Below are 21,398 nucleotides of genomic sequence, written 5' to 3' on the forward strand. Positions count from 1 at the left end.
GAAGCCGGGGTCCCAGCCGCCTTTCCCCTTTCACAGACCTGAGGCCCTGAGCCCTCCTGTCTCAGGATTCCTCCCGAGTCTAGACCTCTAAGCACTTGTCGGGAAGGACCAGGCATGTGGGTTTCCTGTCCTCTTTCTCCGTGTACAAGGGTGTCTTTCTCTCAACCAGGAAGGGTGTGTGTTGTTCTAGATTGTTGGTCTCCGCCGCCACCCCCCCCACCCCGCCCCCTCCGCCCACCTCTGGGAAGACTTTTCTGTTTCCCTCTTGGAACTCAGACACCTACGTCATTAGGACCCAGCCCCTCTTCTTTCCCCTCCTCCACCCAATTCTGCCCCTAGCCCATATGACACCTTAGCAAAAATTAGATGCCATCCCCACCCCCCCTCCAGGCTTACCCAGCCCCACCAGGACACATGTGGGGGCGGGGAGATGGCTGGATTTTACATCCGCCCGTGCCTTGGCTGTGTGGGTTTGTGCAGTGAACAATTTGCACAACCGCACATGGCTGTCCTATCTTCTCTGTTCGTAAGACCCAGTCTTTGGGGAACCAGGGCCTCTCCTCAGGAGCTAGGTCTTCTCTAAGATCCTCTTCTGTTACACGCAGCCAGTCTATTTCACCAACTGCGAACCCAGTCTCTCCCTAGTACTAGGGCTTTCTCTGCCTAGGCCCCACCCAAATGCATTTCCCCCCCCACCCCCCCGCCCCGAGATCGAGTCTCTTCTTTCCAGGATTCTGATGCTTTCCTTCTCTTCAACCCCTGCAGCTATCCCACGCATCCAGATTTATTAAACATGATTTATTCCTTTGGGAGAGGGGATAGGGGTGAAATTGACAAACCAATAAATATTGCACAGGCCACTGGTGGAAGAAAGATCCAGACCGAGGTAGTTTCTGCAGAAAGGGTGAGGGACCTGGGCAGGGAAGGCACCTGAGGTTGTTGGGGGCCTGAGTGGAAATGAGTCTTGGAGTGAGGATGGTCTCTGATTGCTCCTGACCCACGGTTTTCTGCCTGACATAAGGCTCCCAACCCCTTTGGCCTGGACCAGCTGATCAGCGGTTGACCAGGTAGTCTGCCTGAGGAGCAGCGGCAATTGATAGAAAGATCGGGTTTCCTTTAGAAATTGATTGGTTGCTTCTGTGCGGCGACAACTGGCAGCCTAAGGTTGATAAGTGCCCAGCAGCTGTCATCGGCAGTTGGCCAGAGAGCTGGGTTAACCGGCTCCCATTGGCTGTGGACGGGGGCTCCGCCTTGGTGAACGTGTTGGGCATTTTGCCCGGAGTGGGCTAAAAAGACAGTGATCTATGGCCTCGGGAGGGCACAGTTTAACCCCTGTGCCTAGTGGTTTGTTAACACTGAACAGCTGTGATTGGCTGACACTCCTCCCCAGCCAAGCCATGTTTGGATGTTTACGGTGAGGGTGGGACTAAGGTATGGCCTAGAAGCCGAGCCAAAAAGCTTTGATTGGCTGTCCAGGGAGTTGCCTAGCAACTGTAGGCTGTCTCAATTGCTAGCTTTGTTTAAGAATAGACTGTAACGGAAGTGATTGCCTGTGGGTGAGTGGAAGTTAAGAGAGGGGCGGAGCATAGTAGCTTTGATTGACAGCTTATCGTGGAGGAGGCGGGGCTTAGTGCCTCCCCAGGTGGCTGAGCGAGGCTAGGCTGGGCTGAGGTTTCGCTCAGGGCTTGTTACTGCTGGGTGCGGGCTGGGGGGTCTCGGGAATGACTGTGGGCAACGGGTCCAGTTTGGGGATGCCCGGGGGTGGGAACATCCCGATGCTGGGGGTCAGGGCTTGCAGGTGGGCCAGGGCCCGAGTTCCATTGAAGGCCACGTCACAGCCTGACTGGGCCAGGAGCCAGTGCTCTACCTCCGATTGGAGCCACTGGGAGGTCTCTGCAGGGAGAGAAGTAGGCGTTGTGAGGAGGTGACTGGGACCTGGAAGGGCCAGGAAGGGACAGCAGGGAGGGCACAGGGCAAGGAACATGAGGGGTCTGGGTTTGGGAGAAGCCTAGGCGTTCGGTTGAGGCTAGCAAGTAAGTGGGACAAGGCCTAGGAGGGTCCAGTTCTGTGGCTCTCATATACGGACAAGTCAGGGAGGTTCCTGTTGGAAAGGAGACAACCTGAGGCACACATCGGGAGGGAACAAGAGTCTCTTTTGGAAGGAGCGCTAGGGAAGTTGGGAGCAAAGGAGGGCGTGCCACACCAGGAGTCTGATGATCCAAGACCCTTACTCAGGATAAGGTCAGAACAGGGAGGTCACCCCAGGGAGGGACCAGGTCCATCAAGATCGGAAGCTGGGTTCAGGGGAGGCGGTGGGGGTCCCATCTGCTGAGGGCCAAGGTCACCCCGGAAATTGGCCAGATTCACCAGTGGGAGCTGGGAGTGCTGGGCCTGCGGTGTGGGGGGGGTGTCTCGATGGAGTCTGTTCCAGGTGGGGCCACGTCACCACTGGGCTGCGATGGTATGGGGGCAGAGCCTCAAAGGGCAGGGGGCGTGGCGGGGGCGGTCCTCAGGGCAGGGCCACCCACCACCGCGTGCGGGGTCGAGTCCTACCTTCCTGCTGGCCGCGCGCACCGGGGGGCAGCCGGGCCAGGAAGCTGTGCGCCAGCAGAGCTTCCTTGGCATGTTCGTTCTGCGCGCGCAGGGCCAAGGCGCTGAGCAGCTCCGAGTTGTTGGAAGTGCTGCGAAAGTAGAGCATGTGCGCCAGCTCCAGAGCCTGCACGCTGCGCCGCTGTCCGAACATCTGCAGGTGGGGACAGCGCCGCGGGCTCAGCCGGGCGACGGGGAAGGGCGGGGGCAGGGGGCCACGCTCCCACCCATATACACTCCGCCCCCAGTCACTCAACCCTGGGATGGTCCTTCCCACGGGCTCCCGGGCTCTCCCCAGGCTTCCTGGGTTCAGGTGCCCAGGACCGGAGCCCGGGTATTTGTATTTCTAACACACACACACACACACACGCGCGCGCGCGCGCGCGCTCATGCACACACACACGCTCACACACACGCTCACACACACACACACACACACGCTCTCGCCCCATCGACTCCGACGCCGACAGCTTTCAGCAACCGCCTCACTGGTTTGCCTATCTGAGCCACGTATTAATAGATTTGTTCAAGGATTTCTGGACGATTTGAGCTTTTAGCCTTGGAACTTTCTGTGACGATGATCTTTTTTTTTGTAAGTCCTTATCTTTTAGATACCTACTAAAGTATTTCCAGACGGTATGTATAGGATTTGCTTCAAAATAACCCAGCGGTGGGAGAGCAGGGGGTCTTTAGCTGAAACCCAGACTGACTGTGGATAATTATAGACAACGGAGGCTGGCGGCGCGGGAGCTCATCATGCTGTTCTATTCCCGCATTTGCTTGAACTTTGCCATAATAAAAAGAAGGTTTCAAAGGTTAAATTGTCAAGAGAAGTGTTAACAGAAAACAAACACTTCAAGCCTCTTTGAGGGAAGGAGAATGGAGGGAGGGGCAAGTCTGGGGCCCAGCTGTCTATTAATGGGCGGCCCCCTTCCCCACCCTTTGCCCCCTCCTCCGCTGGACCCCTTTTCCCATCCTTGGTGTCCCTAAGGAGGGAAAGGAGAGACCACCGGTGCCCTCGGGGGCTCACACTAAAAACCTCCACTCCGATTGCTCCCTTCATCCACAAAATGAGTTCAAGCCTGATGGGTCCTGTAGCCGGCAGGCCTGGGGGCAGTCCCAACTCTGCCCCCTACCAGCTATGAGCCCTCGGCTAAGACCTAAGTCCTCCGGCGGCACTATCAGTGAAATGAGGTAGATGACAGGAAAAGGTCTGGAAATCAACATGAGGTTTATGAGACACTTGGCACTGTGCCAGGCCCATAACAGGCATTTGGACATTAGCTACCACGGAATATTCGACTGAACCCCAGGCTGGGTGCTGTCTTTAAAAGGCACGTACTGGGGCGCCTGGGTGGCTCAGTCGTTAAGCGTCTGCCTTCGGCTCAGGTCATGATCCCAGGGTCCTGGGATCGAGCCCTGCATCGGGCTCCCTGCTCCGCAGGAAGCCTGCCTCTCCCTCTCCCACTCCCCCTGCTTGTGTTCCCTCTCTCGCTGTCTCTCTGTCAAATAAATAAATAAAATCTTTAAAAAAAAAAAAAAAGGCACGTACTGTCTGCCCAACTTACACCGGGACCTGAGGTGAAACGCCTCTGAAGTCAGCAGAGCCGTGGAAATCGCTCAAATGACCTGCCCAGGACCGATGACACGGTTGTGTGCGACTGTGCTCTCCCTTGCTACAGGCCCCGCACGGTCAGTGTCTGTCCCTGCATTGGAACCAATCGCCATCTCGTCGGTGGGAGGCGAGATGTGGGAACTGTGTGTGTTAGGGACCGTCTGGGATGAAACACACCTTGGGTTTTCTGTCTGTTTCTGCCAAGCTTATGCCACTGAATTCTCAGATATTGAGTGGGCTGGTCATGCTCGATGGCATGCGGAGGAGGCCAGGCCTCTCTCCCTGGAGAGGACACAACAGCTGGGTGTTCCCTTTAACACTCACCGCGGCCCCTCACCCCACCTCCCAGCCTACCAGGTCCCCCTCTCTTGTGCTCCAGATCTGGGGTGGCCTCGCCATCTGCCCAGTCCCAGGCCAGACCCCTGGCAGCATCCTCGCTCCCACCTCAGCAGTCTGTCGGTCCCTAGCCCTGTCCTCCTGCCCTCTCTGGGCCCTGTCCCCTCCTCTGCAACCTGCCCCGTGCATGGCCTCCTCCCGCCTGCACCTGCCCCTTCTGGTCTGTCCCCGCACAGCCCCAGAGCTGACCCTGCTCCTCCCTCCCTCACAGCCCTGCCATGGCTCCCCAGTGCCCTCAGAGAGTCCATGCTCCCTGGCCTGACACCAAGGCCCTGCATGGCTTGGCCCCTGAAGATTTCTCCCGCTCACCTCCTGCTCCTCCTCTCTGAATGCAGCTGTGTTGATGAGCCAGTTTACCCTGAACATTACCCTGAGCTGCCCTCTCTCTCTCTCAGGCCTCTAGGCCTCAGAACAAGCCAAGTCACCCCTGGTCTGTTCTTAGAAAACACTCACTGCCTCGTCCTCAAGGTTTGGAGTGGACATAGTGTCCCACAGATGAGCAACTGGGTCGTCAGGCTCCTGCAGTGGCCACTGCGACCTCCGTTAGGCACGCGACAGTCTGTCCGCGTGCGCCACACCTCTCCCTGCATGGCAGGACCGGCCCTGAAGCATCCCCGGGATGCTTGCTTCTCAACCACCCCAGGCCTGCTCCGTGCTGGGTCAGGGTATGACGGCAGCCCACAGGGGCACCATCCAGGCCCGAGAAGGCTGGGAAGGTTTCCTGGAGCCTCTGAGCTGAGAGTGAGGGGTGAGCCGGGGATGGCCAGCCCAACAGGGGCGAAAGGACATCTCGGTCAGAGGGAACAGCAGCTGCAAAGGGGAGAGGAGTGAAGGGAAGCAGCAGAGTGGGGAGCAGGAAGGGGTGACAGCAGTATGTTTTGGTGGAGCTGAAGCATAAGACTACGTTGGAGGAGGCTGGGGCAACAGGGTTTCTGCGGCCAGGCTGTGAGCAAGGAGCAAGGCCAGCTCTGAGGCCCCTGGGGATGGGCTGGAGGGCTGGGATGAGACCGAATGGGGAGGCTAGGAAGACCTGGGCTAGGGCCAGTGCAGAGGGAACGAGATGGCACAGAAGCGGGGCAGGAAGGACAGTCTGGGGATTGATAGACTGGGGGGCAGGGCAAGGGCCATCTCCAGGGGTCTAGCCAGTGACTTGGGGGGACAGGGCCCTCTACAGATGGAGAACCACAACGAGGAGCAGGTGTGGGGAGCCACTGCTGGAGGGGAGTGCAACGGGCCCACCAGGGGGCTGTTCCGGAGTTGGCCAGCTCCAGGCTGAGCATGAAGCACCGGATCTAAGAGATGACAGACAGCTGCCTGTGGAAACCACAGAAATGGATGAGCTCTTTTGGGGGGAAGAAAGAGGGATGTGCATACTGCAGCAAAATCAGCTCCCAGGTATCTGATCTGAGACCAGTCCTTAGAAGGGGGTTTGGGGAAGAAGGATCCTGAGCTCAGTGGGATGCGGTGCATAAGTGTGGGAAGGGCTTGGGCACATCCAGGGAGCAGGCAGGGCCAGGGGTTTGGACTCTGGGAGAGGAGCCTGCACCAGAGACGGATATCTGGGAGTGACTGACACACAGGAGAGGACAAGAGTGTGCAGGGAGGGGCAGCTGGAGGGAGGCTCAGAGGGCCCACATTTAAGGATTGGAGCTTAGCCCGGAGCATGGGAAAACATTTAGTGGGGATGCACTAAATTAACTAGGGACCTGGGTTTTAACCTGGCCCCTGGAGAGCCTGAGAGGCTCCACAGCCCCCTGGGGCCTCAGGCAGGTGGGACGGATGGTCCACCCAGGACTGGGACTCTGGGTGCCCCCGCCCAGAGCAGTGGACACCCCTCACCAGCCTCCCTGCCACTGGTCTCACAGCTTCCCCCTCCCCCCTCAGTGGTGGCCGCACTCCCTGTATGTGACACTCTGCCATGGCAACTGCCTGCTGCCCTGTGGATAAAGCCCCTATTCTGGCATTCAAGTCCCCTGCCACCCTCTGGGGCCTGGCTTCTCCACCCTGTACCCCGGACTCCAGCCCTGTGAGAGCCCCCAAGCTGTGCTCCCTCAGCCCCTTTCCCACCGGGTTCAATCCTCCCCCTTTCAAAGCTTCCCTTAAATCCCGCCTGACCCCTAGTCCTCCGCAGGAGTGGCTATCCCCACCCCCAGCCCTTCACCCCCTCTCAGCCAGCCCAGCGTGGCTATTATCTGTGCAATTTATTACCAGTCCTCCTAAGACCCCGCTGGGATGGCTGTAAACGGCTTGAAAACCAATGAACCAGCGAGTGAATGATCAAGTACAACGGACGGACGTCACAAACCAGTCCACACTCCTGGGGCCAGGGTCAGCCCTGGGGCGAATCGGTAAAAGGCAGCCCCTCTGGGCTGACTCAACCTCCACTCGGCACACATGGCACAAGTTCGCTTCCAGCCCTCACCCGTCCCCTCAGCCTCGAATCCTTGGATGGTGAACAACCCGCGCAACTGTATGAGGCAGCTGTGCGTTCACATGTAGCAGAATCAGGAAGGGAGGGTGTTAAAAATACAGTTTCCTTGGCCCCAGTCCCAGAGTTTCCAATTCAGTCCATTTGGGCTGGAGCTCAGGAGGCCGCATTTATAAAACAGCTTCTCTGGCGATAATGACAGCCCATCAGGAAGAGAAAGCCCAGAGTCAGAGAACAACAGCCTCCTTAGTAATAATAATAGTAACAGTAATGGCTAACTCTCATATGGTACGTTTTGTACGATATGTCAGGCTCTGTTCATGCATTCGATCCCCACAACAACCCTATGAATCAGGTTCTTGTCATCCCCACTCTCCAGATGTGGGAACATAAGCACAGAGAGGTTAAGCAGCCTGTTCAAGGTCCCACAGCGAGGGGACGGAAGAGCTAGATTCAAACCCAGGCAGTCCGGTTCTAAAACAACTTGCCCACATCACTAAAATGCCTCTAAAACAGGCACCCAGTGACGGGCTGTGAACACGCATGGAGCGCCTACTGTCTACCAGGCCCTGTGCCCACCGCTTTTCACGGCATCCTGCCTGTGATCCTCAGGACACCCCTACAAGGCAGGTCTCACTCCTGTCTCCGTTTTCCAGGTGAGGAAACCGAAGCGCCGAGGGATTAAGAAAGCTGCCCAAGGTTGCGTTGAGGACATAAGGTAGAGAAGGGAGGGGAGGAGGGAGGGAAAGTGGGAATGACAAGGTAAAGGAGGGAAGGACAGCACAAGGCAGGAACAATGCATGAAAGAAGCAAAAATACAGGGTGGCCTGAGCTTCCGGCTGAACACCCAGAAGCAGGGACCCCCAAGCACGCTGGGGGCAGTCCACTCACCTTGGAGGCCCGGAGGCCCATGAACATAGCAAACAGGAGCAACAGCAGGGAGGTGGCCATCTTGAGGTCTGACAGCACCACCATGCCCACGTTGACGAAGAACACCATGCCCGAGACGAAAAGCGTGAAATTGAGCAGGGCGCGCTGCGTGGTGGACGTGCGCACCTTCAGCTCGGGCAGCAGCTGCTCCAGGCCCTCCAGTGGCGTGTCCTTGAAGCTCTTCAGCACCAGGTGTCCCCGCTTGGTTCGGGCTGCCAGTATCACCCGCTTAAAGTACCTCCTGCCAGACAGAGGGGCGCAGGGCGGTGAGGACCGTTCCCGGGGAGCCCCCTCCGGCCCTGGGGACACTCTCTCTCTACCTCTGGAGTCACACACTCACTGTAAAGGCTACTTAACGGGGGCGGGAGGAAACTCAGGGAGAAGCCCAGTTGGGGCGCCTGGGTGGCTCAGTTGGTTAAGCGACTGCCTTCGGCTCAGGTCATGATCCTGGAGTCCCGGGATCGAGTCCCGCATCGGGCTCCCTGCTCGGCAGGGAGTCTGCCTCTCCCTCCGACCCTCCTCCCTCTCATGCTCTCTCTCTCTCAATAAATAAATAAAAATATTAAAAAAAAAAAAAAAAAGGAAAGAAAGAAGCCCAGTGTCCAGCAACAGGGCGTCAGTTAAATAACGCAATCCCCTGTCATGGGGCGCATAGATGTGGCTTCTGGCTTTAGGCACTTGCTGAATGGGAGCGGAATACCAATCTTTTCGTGAGCTGTTTTTCAAACTCAAATTCTACTTCTCATTTCGAGTGTCTGCGAGGTGCCAGGGAGCGCTATTAAGCTCTGGAGAGGCAGCAAAATGAGTCAGTCACTGCCTTTGTGGAGCTTACAGTCCAACGTGAGAGACAGATAATTAAACACACAGTCTGCAAGTATAAATATCTCCTTGGAATAGATTCCTGGAAGTGGACTTACTGAGGGGTATATAGGGATATGAGGGCTTTTTGTTCTGTTTGGTTTTGGTTTTGGGTTGTTTTTTTTTTTTGCCTTTGGGTTTTTTATTTTGGTTCGGATTTTTTGGATTCATGACCATATTTGATTAACTGATTTCCAGAAAGACTGGGTAATTTACAGGCCCAAGAGATCTGGCTCTCCTGACCCTGCTCTGTATTAGAGTAGCCTCTGTTAAAAATATAATGTTCACCAGAATTCTGGCTGTGCCATTTTTTCAGAATGTGGCCTTCCCTTTCTGAGCCTCAGCTGTCCTCGTTTGGAAAATGTGGACGTGTCCCGACCCTTCCTTTTCCCCTGGGCACTGTAGTTCTTATTTTCTCTTGGGAAGAAGGCAGCATTTGGATGATCTCCCCACCCCTTTCTTGACATCCCCCCTAGGTCCCGACACCCGAATCCAGACACTGACCTGTCAGTCCCCTCTCGACTCTAACCTTGCTCCCTCTCGCTGCAGCTGGGGAACAAGGGCCGCCTCACCTCTCTGCGGGGGACGACTTGATGAAGAAGCCACGTTTGGAGCCCACGCTGGACTTAAGGGGCATCTGCCCGACTCGCTGGCCCAGGGCCCAGAACTGCATGTAGATATACTTATCCAAATTTATTGTCACCTGACAAGGGGAACAAAGGAAGCAGAGGCAGCTGAGCATGGGCTAGGGTGAGAACATAGGCTACTAGAATTAGATGTCCCTCCCCTCAGTGATTTCCACCCCTCTCCCAGGCTTATCATCACCCAGGATGGGTCTAGACAGGATGGCCATGTACAGCTGCTCATGTTGTATACTGCACAAGGGCATACTATCTAAGATGGCACCATTTACCTCATAGTCATTTTTATTACCACATTTCCGAGAATCTACGATGTCACTGATTTTAAGATACTCTATTATTTTTTAATTGAATAAATATGACATGTAGCACACTGTAAGCTTAAGGTACACAACATGTTACTTTGATACATTTATATATCATAATAGGATTGTCAATTGGATATTCCATTATTTTATGAAGCAACTAAAAAAGAATTATATTGTCAGTTAAAACTATGCCACACCACCACTTATAAGTCATATCCCAATTTCAGACAATAAAATATGACTTCGGAAAAAAACTATATCTTAAAAATCACTATAAGATGGGGGACTTTGAAAGATTTTAGTATTTTAATTTTATTGACTTTAAGAATGAGCGTTTTGTGTTATTTATTATTACAGTTTTCTGGCAAATGGCGATAAAGACTCTAGTCCTAGGAAGATCCATATATTATGATACTTTTCCAACAGATGGCAGTGCAGGGACTGGGAAAGAGGTGCCTCATTCTAATTCACCAAAAACACTAACGTGGGCTCATGCCCGGTGTTCAGGACAACTCCCAGCAGCCTCTGCCTCCCAAAGGCTCCATCCCTGCCTCAAAGCCTCCTGGGAGTTTCGGTTCTCCCCTGGAAGACAGGCACCTGGACCTCATCCTGAGGGTGATGGACAACCAGAGCGTAGGCCAGAGTGTCCTCTGAGAGCGGGGAGAAGTTGGCCTGGGCCAGCAGGGGCTCCAGAGCCCGAAGCACCTCCTGCTCATTGGACAGACGCTGGGGGTCCGTAAGCGAAGGCTGGTCGAGGGTCTCCCTGTCGGGGTTGATGGGGTCATACAAGGCCTGAGAAGAGAGTCAGAGAGAAGAAAAATGGTCTAGGGCACAGCATGAGGGATTGTCACCGGCCCACCCTTTAGGTGACGGGGTGCCCCAGGGCTTGTGTTGGGCCCTCTCCCCTTCTCTCTCACCTTAAGTAGCCTCGTTTTTCCCATGCCTTTAAACAACACCGCTCTGTGAATCTCTGTGTATCTCTGGGCAACTTCACATCTCTAGCCCAGACCCGTCCTCCAGGTTCCAGATCTGATACCCAGTTCCGAGGCATAGTATCTGTCCCCAGTAACGGAGGGGAAGGTGGACGCGGGGATGCACAGAGATAATACGTTTCCCAGCCTCTCTGGAGGCTAGGTGTGGCCAGAAGACACATTTCATCTATAGAACGTGAGCAGAAAGTCTGCAGAAGGTCCAATTTCCCCCTTGCTTCTTGCTCCCCTGCATCTCCACTCTTTTCCTTCCTCTGCCAGCTGAAAACACTGTTTTGCCCCCGGCTTAGTTTTGACCACACAGAGATGGAGACAGTGTTCTAAGGAATGCCACAGCAACACGATGAAAAGACCCTGGGTCCTAGAATAACCTCAGGCGGAACTCTGGCCCACTTACCACTGCACCGTTAAGTGGGAGAGAAACAATCTTCCACTTCCTTTAAACCATCGGGTCGTTGGGTCTGCTTGTTACAGCAGCTAAGGCTTTATACTGACTAACGCAAACTCTCCAGTTGACATTTCTCTTGGGATGTCGGTCACCTCAAATGCAGCAAGTCAAACCACAGGTCACATCCTCCCGCCCCCATCTTCCGGTAAATTTTGGGTTTCTCCTCCCAGACCTCTTCCCCCCACAACCTCTCATATTCAATGATCTCTTCGACACCTCCCATTGGAAACAGGATCTCACATCTAACACAGCCCGAGGAGAATGCCTCATTTCTTCTTCCTTCCCCCTCAGCCAGCCTTCTCCCTAAAGGAAACAGCACCACCTGATTCATCAGATGCTCTGATCAGAAATCTCCGAGGCATCCTTGATCGCTTCCTTCTCTTCGCACCCCCTCTCCAATCATTTAGCAAGTTCACTGGCTAGACCTTTGAGTCGCCCTTGAATCCATCCCCGCCCCACCCCCGTCTCCATGGCCACCTTCTCCTCCGACCTCAACAACTGCATTGGGCTTCTGTTCTCCTTGCTTCTTCTCTTGCCACTTCCAAACCGCTCTCCACGAAACTGCCGCAAAGAGCTTATTTAGACTAGAAACAGATCCCGCACCCTCTGCCCCCTCCCCCCACCCCCGGGGTGGCTCCCCGCTGCAATTGGCATAAATACCAGAAGTGGTCCACCACCTCCAAGGTCCCCACAAACTGGCCTCTGCTCTGCCTGGCTCATCTTAGGCACCCACCACTCCCCCGCCCCCTTGCCCACACACAAAAAAAAATGTTGACTCAGTGAATGAATGAGGGAGGGAGTTTCTGGGTGCCTAGCCTCTTTGCTGGTTTCGGGATGACATGTGACTTGTCCCAGACTATACAGCGAGCCTCATGGGGGGATCACTAGTTCAGAAGACACGCCATGAACAAGCCCGACCCTCCGTGTCTCTCAGGACAGGAGGCCCTAAGGAACAACTTGTCTAGGCCAGGTGCAATTTTGATTTAGTGGAAGGAAAGAGGTACTCCAAGTGGGAAGAACGCCCTTGGCAGAAGTTTGGAGGTGGGAAGGCCCAGGGCCGTGGACACCATGGAGCAGGGAGACAGGACAGCCAGGACAGCCGAGCCTCAGCAGATCCCCTTCTGAACCAACTCCCAGGGCTAGGGGTGTGCTGCCCAAGGACAGGACTCCAGCCCAACACTGGGGCCTGTGCCAGAAGCCCTTCAGGTCCCACAGGCCAAGTTCTCGGACTCACAGAGTGACCTTGAGAAATTCCACTGCCAGGACTGAGCCGCAGTTTGAGGGGGAGGGAAGCTCAGAGCCAGAGGAGAGAGAAATCTGCATTCATCAGGCATCTGCTGCGAGCCAAATTCTCTTCTGGGCACCTCCCATCCACCTCCACCCAGGGCTCCAGGCCAGAAACCTGGATGTCACAGGTGACCCCTGGATGTCACAGGTGACCCCTGCTGCTCCCTTCCCCCACACAATGAACCCTGCTGATTCTATCCCCAAACGGATCGTCACTTTGCCCCCGTCCACACCCCCATCTCCTCCTCCTGCCTGGATGAGTCCAACAGCCTTTGCAATGGTCTCCCCAAATCCCCTCGCCCCACCCCCAACAATCTGCTTTCTACACAGCAGCCAAGATTCTATCAAACCATAACAACAACAGTAATAAATGATAGTGCACATTTATATGGCGCTTACTACGCAGCAGGGACTGTTTGAAGCAGGTTGTTCTCACAAGGTGACAATGGTACTATTGTTATCCTCATTTACAGAGGTGGGAACTAAGGCACAGAGAGGTTAAGTAACGGCCTAAGGTCACACAGCCAGGAAGTGGTATATCAGGAATTACACATCTAACCATGTCGATCTCCTGCTAAAATCATTCCAAGGCTCCTACTGCCCTCAGGAAATAGGATCATTCTGCGTCCTACAAGGCCTCCGAGGACCTAACACCACAATCCCCCTTGGTGGCTCTGTAGACCAGCCACACTGATTTACGTTCCTCCAGGCACAGGGACACTGCACATGCTGTTAAGAGAGTCTCCTTGCCCCCTCCCTGTCCCCTACTGAAGTCCTATTCTTCTACAATATTCCAGCTCCCTTATCGCTCTCAAAAAGTCTTCCTCTGCTCCTTAGGCTGAACAGAGCCGCCTTGTGAGGTTAGGCAGATTGTATACTGCACAAACGTGCCAGATCTAATAAATACCATTTTAGATGCTGTAGACGTATACATTTATCCTGTTACCCTTTCAGATGGAAATAAAGAATGTAGAGCAGCACCATCCAACAGAACTGCCTACAATGATAGAAACATCTAGATCTGCACCATCCAATTGCTTACCACTGGTCACAGGTGGCTGGCTACTGAGCACTTGAAATGGGGTGAATACGATGGAAGAGCGGAATTTCTAAATTTTATTTAATTTCAGTGCTCTCAAATTTAAACAGCCACATGTGGACAGCAGCTACCATGTTACGCAGCACCAGGCAAGGGAAAGGGGCACGTTTTACCAGTTTGCACACGGACTTCGGTGCAGAAACCAAGGTCACCTTTGTTATCTGCTGGTACGAACTGTGCCCAGTTAGTTCACTGTCTGAACTTATCTGCTCATCAGGGGAGAGTGTCTGACTCACAGCTGTCCCCACCACCCAAGCTCAGCTCCCTGAGGGCAAGGTACATGCTTGAATTTGCTGCTGATGTTCCTGAGCTCCAGACTTACACGCCAAGAGCCCACTCAATGCCTGCCTACAGATGTCCAACGGGCCTCTTGACACCTCCAGGCGGGCATCTGACAGGCATCCTCTCAAACCCACTACCTCCCAAACGTGGGCTCTGAGACTCCTCCCCAGACTCCTCCCCTGCTTCTCCTGCCACCTTACCCGGCTCAGAAGAGGCCAAGTCCATCCAGCTCCTCTATTTCTCACACATTGAACCCATGGGCAAATTCTGATGGCCCCACATTCAAAATAGATCCAGAATCTGCCCACTTCTCACCACCACCCCCGTCCACCCCCCTCTTACCCCAGGTCTGAGCTACCCTCACCCCCCTGGACTGTTGCAGGGCCTGGGCACTGGTCTCTCTGCTCCCATCCTCCAGCCCCAACCCAGTCTGTTCCCCAGGCAGCCGCCAGGGCACCTGTTGTCATTGAAGTCAGCTCCCATCCCTCTGCTCAGAGCCCTCTGGTGGTTTCCACCTCACTCAGAGTCAAAGCAAAGTCCTCACTGGGTCCCCATGAGGTTCTGCAGGATCTGGGTCCCAGCCCCATCTCTGCCCTCATTTCTAGCCCTCTTCCCATTGCTCACTCAGCCTCTTTGCTGTTCCTCCTACACACCATGCACACTCCTGCCACAGGGCCTTTGCACTTACTGTTCCTGAAGATCTCCTCATGGCTCACTCTTGCCTCCTTCTGGTCTCGGCTCAAATGTCACCCCCTCGGTGAGGCCTTCCCTGACTATTCTACCTAAAAATTGCAAAACATTCCTGCTTTCTTATTCTTCTTAATTAGCGTTACCAGATTTAGCCAAAAAAAAAAAAAAAAAATTAAATGCAGTACACCAAGTTAGATTTGATTTCTGGATCAACAACTAACAATTTTTTGGTTTAAGTACGTCCCATGCAATATTTGAGGACCGTATCACATAGGACATAATTATACTACAAAAAAAAGTTATTCATAGCTTATCTGAAATTCAAATTTAACTGGGTGTAGAGGGTTGCACAGTATCCTCTAAAAATTCGTGTTTCCTCGGAACCTCAGAATATGACCTCCTTTGGAAATAGGGTCTTTGCAGGTCTAATTAGGTAAGAATCCCAGGATGAGATCATCCTGGATTAGGGTGGGCCCTAAATCCAATGAGAGTGTCCTTTCTAAGAGACAGAAAAGGACATGCAGAGTCACAGAGAAGAAGGTGACCTGAAGACGGGAGACAGAGATTGGACTATTGTGTCTATAAGCCAAGGAAGGCCAAGGAGAGCAGCCACCATCGGCTAGGGGAGGGGCATGGGATGGTCCCCCCACAGAGCCTCCGGGAAAAACCAACCCTACCCACACTTTGATTTTGGACTTCAGGCCTCCTGAACTCTGCAGGAACAAACTTCTGTTGTTGTAAGCCCCCCAGGTTATGGTAATTTGTTACGGCAGGAGTCGGAAATGAATCAACTGGGTGTCCTGTTCCTTCTCTGGCAACATTACCCTCAGTACTTAGCATCTCTTCACACATTTTACTTCTTTACCTTCTTTTTTTTTTTTTTTTAAGTAAACTCTCTCCCCAATGTGGAGCTTGAACTCATGACCCTGAGATCAAAAGTTGCATGCTCTACTGGCTGAGCCAGCCAGGCGCCCCTGCTTCTTTACCTTCTTGAAAGTCTGTCTCCCCCACTAGAACGTGATCCCACGAGGCAGAGACACACATCTGTCAGCCTCACCACTATGTCCCAGGACCTGGAACCACTGGAGGACACAGTAGGTGCTCAATAAATACCTACTGAGGGGCGCCTGGGTGGCTCAGTCGGTTGCGCGTCAGACTCTTGGTTTCCTCTTGGGTCATGATCTCGGGGGTAGTGGGATCGAGCCCCATGTCGGGCTCTGTGCTGAGCACAGAGCCTGCTTGGGATTCTCTCTCCCTCTGCCCCTCCCCCCGCTCGCTTTCTCGCTCTCAAATAAATAAATAAATAAACCTTTAAAATATGTACATACATACCCACTGAATGAATTCAATGATGAATAAGGGAAAGGAGGTGCAGAGAGAGGTCACCTGTCAAGGTCACTGGCGCAGCTAGTAAACAACGCAGTCAGCTCTTCACCTGCTCCAGGCGGCTTCCTCAAGGGACCTAGGTCGTCAGCAAAGCGTCCCCCCTGGTGTCTCACCTCCCTCTGCTTCCACCCTTCCTTTCCCCTCCTAGTGTCTCAGTTTAAAATCTCCTGCCTCGGTGGGAATATGTGTCTTCACTGTATATGTTTTCTGTGTTTCTATATTTTTAAATGTTTATAAAATAAAATGATTTTCTAAATAACTTTTCTTTTTTTTTTTTTTTAAAGATTTTATTTATTTGACAGAGAGAGACACAGCAAGAGGGAACACAAGCAGGGGGAGTGGGAGAGGGAGAAGCAGGCTTCCCACGGTGCAGGGAGCCCGATGCAGGGCTTGATCCCAGGACCCTGGGATCATGACCTGAGCCAAAGGCAGACGCTTAATGACTGAGCCACCCAGGCACCCCCTAAATAACTTTTCTTAAAAACCCTGCCTCTCGTGTACCCCAGGCTCGGGCTCGGAGGCAGTCGGACCTGGCTGCAAATCCTGGCTCGGCCGGGCCCTCCCAGAGCCTCAGCGTCTCCCTCTGCAAACTGGGCTAAGGGCAGCCGCCCCCTCGATGCCACAGTAAAGGAGTCAATGAACCTGACCCAGAGTGCCCGCTCAGTGGCAAGTGGCTGTTGTCGCTGCTATTCAAAGAGGGTACATGCCGGAGGGCAGTGGCAATGTACAGTAAAGGGTCAACTCAGCAGGCCTGGGTTGTCCAAACCCTGCACATTCCAAAGGACCAGCCCTTGCCTTGGCTCCTGGGATAACTTCTAAGCCCTTGGAAATGTTCTGCCTGCTAAGAGTGTCTGGGTTTCCCTGTCACCTGGGGTCACAGCAGCTAGTCTATGCTAACGATGTGATGTATGGTGGGCCCTTGGGCCACGAAGTAGCAGTCTGACCCCTGGAGGGCCTGGTGACTGAGTAGCTAAGGTCAGCCACCCAAGTGCTGGCTGAGTCTCAATAACCATCCTGGACACCAGTTGGGGCACCTGGCTGGCTCAGTCGGTGGAGCATGTGATTCTCGACCTCGGGGTTGTGAGTTCGAGCCTCACGTTGGGTGCAGAGATTACTTAAAAATAAAATCTTGGGCGCCTGGGTGGCTCAGTTGGTTAAGCGACTGCCTTCGGCTCAGGTCATGATCCCGGAGTCCTGGGATCGAGTCCTGCATCGGGCTCCGGGCTCAGCGGGGAGCCTGCTTCTCCCTCTGACCTTCTCCCCTCTTATGCTGTTTCTCTCTCTCTCTCTCTCGCTCTCTAATAAATAAATAAATAAAATCTTAAAAAAAAAAAATCCTGGACACCAGGGCTCAGGTGAATTTCCCTGGTGGGCAATACTCCACACATGTTGTCATGCCTTATTGGCAGGAGAACTACCTGTCATCTTTCAAGACTCCTCTGAGAGAGCCAACAGGAAGATGGCCTGGCCTCTCCTGGACCCCGTCCCATGGCCTTTTTCCTTAGCTGATTTTGTTCACTATCCTTTTGTTGTAATAAACTATTACTGTAAGCATAACAGCTTTTCTGAGCTCTGTGAGTCACGTAGAGAAAATCACTGAGGCCAAGCTCTGTCTCAGGGACCCACCCTGACACAGCCAGGATCCTGGGAGGGGAAGGGGGAGGACGCGGAGAATGTGGCTTGCCAACATCACCCTTCCCTGGGGTTCTACTTCTCTCTCTGGCTGCTCCTTGGCTGTCCCCCTCACCCATTCCAGTTCCCCTTCCTGATCTCAAGGCTGGCACGTCCCAGGGCTCAGCTAATCCCCCTGATGTTCTCGTCTAGTACCATCTAAATGCTCCCAGGGGATGTTTCTCAGCCCAGACCCCTCCGTGACCTCCGGAGCCCACATTCGGGTCCATCTCTCCACCTGCCTGTCTAATAGGCATCTCAGATTCCTAAGTGCAAAATGGAGCTTGAGTCTTCCCCAGAGATCTGCCTCCCGCCCCCGCCCTGTCTTCTGCATCTCGGTAAATGGCAGCTCCATTCTTCCGGAGGAGCAGGCCCAAACTGCTGGAGGCACCCCCTGACTTCTTTTCCCTCACTGCCCGCCCGCCTCATACAGCCAAATGCTGATGCTTTCCAACCATTACCAGCGTCTGACCACTTTTCCCCACTTCCACCACTATTACCCTTGCTGGGGCTGCCATTATCCCTCACCTGGACAAACATAATTGACTCTGAATAGATCTCCCTGCCTCTGACAGTCTGTTCCAGAAGGAGCCTGTTAACACCTAAATCAGCACATGTCCCTCCTCTGCTCAGAGCCCTCCCTTGGCTCCCAGTTCACCTAAAGTCAAAGCAAAGTCCTTACCACTGCCCACAGGGCCAGGCAACAGTTTACCCCCAACCCCTCTCTGCCTTCATCTCCTGCCCGCTCTCCCTCGCTCACTGCCCTCCAGGCATAGTGCTCCCTTCCCTGTTCTTCCAACTCTCTGTACCTCAGGGCCTTTGCATTTGCTTTTCCCTCTGCCTAGAATGTGCCCCCCCCGCCACCCGCCTGCCACCAGATATCTATAAGACTCTCTCCCTGTCTTCACCCAGGTCTTAACTCACCTGTCACCTCCTCAGAGAAGCCTTCCTTGATCACCCTGTCTAAAACAGGCCCTCATGTCATCCTTCTCGATCCTGCTACTCTGCTTCATTGTTCTTCACAGCACTTACCGTTCTGGGTCATCCCATTTTTTATTCATTCATTCATTCATTCATTCATTGTCTCCCCAACCAGAATGTCAGCTCCATGAGGACGTGGCTTCATTTGTCCTGCTCACTGCTGCATCCCCCATGCTTAGAGCAGGGCCGGGTTCCAAGGAGGGGCTCAGAGGATTTTTACTGAATGAATGGATAAGCAAACAGGCACACCAAGGAAGGCGCCAGGTCCTCACCTGTAGCCGGGCCAGGATGTGGTGGTAGTGGAACAAGGTGCAGAAGTCCACGTGGGCCGCAAACTCCTCCAAAGCTGCCTTCTCTGCAGGACTGGAGTGGAATTCCTGTTACCTCAGGAAGCAAAACTTCTCTTTAGGTTTCTTTCCCCTTCCTCACAGGGAGGATTTCTTTCTCTGGCAGTCCATACAATCTGGGCTTTTTAAGATTTTCTTTTGCTTGGGGCGGGGGGCAGCCAATCTTACTGACCAAGAAACTGAGCCAGCCCAGTGTAGCGGAAAACAGACAGTGGAAAGAGCTAGAAGGTCAAGTTCCCGCTTTGACACTCACTCGCTGACATTCACACAATGCTTATTGTGTACCAGCTGCTGCTCACTGGGCTATCATCCTCCAGAGGCTGTACGGAGATAGTTGGAATTATAACCCCCGTTTTTCAGAAGGGGAAACTGAGGCTCAGGGGAAGTCACTTGCTGAGGGCCACAATGTTTGTATAAAAAGAAGCTGAGACTCCGATCCAGGCCTGTCTGACTCCAGAACACACATATTTAACAGCTTCTTTATGCTTCCTACCTCAGTGCCCTAGATGAATGTCTTCACCTCTCTGAGCCTGTTCCCTTATCAGCAACAGAGGATCACACCCTCTTTCTCAGAGAGCGATGGATGGTAAGAATGTGAAGCAATTCTGTGTCCACATACATACACGTGTATTTGTGTGTGTTGATATCTACGTGTGTGCTTGTGGATAAAGTCTAGCATAAGCCTTAGTACATACAGAGGTGTTCAATAAATAATTTTTAAATGAATGAATGATAATCCTCAATAATGACAAGTAGGATGATGAGAGTGGGGTAAGAGCTTAGCTCTGGAGCTGGACTCTCAGTGGAGGAGGTGCCTAATGCCTCAGGAGAGACCACAGTCCCTGCCCTGCTCTGGAGTCAGACCACTTTGGTTCTAACCTGGGCCACAACGACATAGCCTTGACTAAGTCACTTTCTCTCCTCTCCTGTTTCAGTCACCTCATTTGTTTTTGTTTTTGTTTTTTTTAAAGATTTTTATTTATTTATTTGACAGAGAGAGACACAGCGAGAGAGGGAACACAAGCAGGGGGAATGGGAGAGAGAGAAGCAGGCTTCCTGCTGAGCAGGGAGCCCGATGTGGGACTCGATCCCAGGACCCTGGGATCATGACCCGAGCCGAAGGCAGACGCTTAACGACTGAGCCACCCAGGCGCCCTCAGTCACCTCATTTGTAAAAGAGGGACCATGGTAGTCTCTCTCTTACTGGGTTGTTCTGATGATTCAACAAGACGTGGAAAATACCCGGCACTGTGCCATACAGTAAAGAGCTCAAACACTGTGATAATGACTATGATTACAGCGTCGCTAGTATAATAAGTATTATTAGGTAGTAGTAATAGTAATGATGAGGATGATTATTATACCCATTTTGCAGAGGGAAAAACCATGCTCCAGAGAGGGCTTGTTCAAGCCCCCAGCACAAGCTGGAGTCCGGAATTGCTGCTACATCAGCATCTCACAGGTCTGTCCCTGCATTCCAACGCCACGCCCACCTGGGAGTAGAAAGGGGACGGGAACTACAACTCCCAGGAGGCGCCAGGACATCCCTCTATGGCACGTAGGGTTGGGCCGCCGCGATGCCTGCCGGGAGTCGCAGTCCCCAGGCTCTCAGACCCGGGACGGGCAGTACCTGTGTCAGGAGGCGGAGCAGCTGCTCCTTGGAGAACGGGATGAACCGCTCGCGGTACTGCTGGGCCCAGTCGCGGGGCTCCGTGGGGTTCCACATCTTGCGGTACTCCCCCATCTTGGCCGCCAGCGACGACAGGGCCCGGGGGGGCCCGAGGAGCGTGGGCAACAGGGACCATACTCGGACCCTGGATCCCCAGACCCCCCGGGTCACATGCAGCATGGCCAGACCCTTTCCCTGGAGCCTGAACGAGGGAAATGGACAGGGGTCAAAGGTCAACTAGAGGAAACGCAGCCTCTCCACCTCCAGGGGCCGTCCCTACCCCAGGCAGGGCGCAGAGTCCATCTGCCCGTCTTGCAGCGCGTCTTGCCTGTGCCCTCCCACACTGCTCATGTGGCCCGCACCCCAGGCAAGGGTCAGAAGTCTTGAGTCCCGGGGCGTTTTTCGGGCCCAAAGACCCTGTAGTGGCATAACGGGTTTCTGCGGGGTCTAGGCAGCAGGTGGATCTTAGGAGCATAGGAGATGCTCGGAAAGGCTACATAGGGGGTGCAGGGCGGCCCTCCCCCGGCCATGCAATCCCCCGCCTTCTCCCTCACCTTAGCCAACGCTCGACTGTCATTGAGCCTCCTGCGCATGTGTAAGAAGGCGTCCTGGGTTCCCAAGGTTCGGCTTCAGACTGCAGTAAAACGCATGCGCAAAGCCTGGGTCATCGAAAGCTGTCCATCTTTCCCTACCGCCCTGTCTCAATTGCGCGTGCGCAATCTGCCAGCCTTTCTTCTCTCTCGCCTTGAGTGCAGCGCATGCGCTGCGGAAGTGTCTCCTTGTC

At 53.8% G+C, this 21,398-nt stretch overlaps 1 protein-coding gene across 1 annotated transcript; it reads right to left on the reverse strand.

The window, feature by feature from the left end:
- Positions 1-783: 783 nt before the first annotated feature.
- On the reverse strand, positions 784-21,375 carry TMEM143 (transmembrane protein 143). Its single transcript, XM_006745373.3, has 8 exons — positions 21,169-21,375; positions 20,576-20,816; positions 18,871-18,975; positions 10,363-10,557; positions 9,389-9,519; positions 7,920-8,199; positions 2,554-2,743; positions 784-1,893 (listed from the first exon to the last, which is right to left on the reverse strand). Exons 1-8 carry the CDS (start codon positions 21,189-21,191, stop codon positions 1,679-1,681), a joined length of 1,380 nt encoding a protein of 459 aa, XP_006745436.1. The 5' UTR covers positions 21,192-21,375; the 3' UTR covers positions 784-1,678.
- Positions 21,376-21,398: the final 23 nt, after the last annotated feature.

This window comes from Leptonychotes weddellii, chromosome 16 (assembly GCF_054177405.1).
Source record: "Leptonychotes weddellii isolate Sample4059 chromosome 16, ASM5417740v2, whole genome shotgun sequence".
Taxonomy (NCBI): domain Eukaryota; kingdom Metazoa; phylum Chordata; class Mammalia; order Carnivora; family Phocidae; genus Leptonychotes; species Leptonychotes weddellii.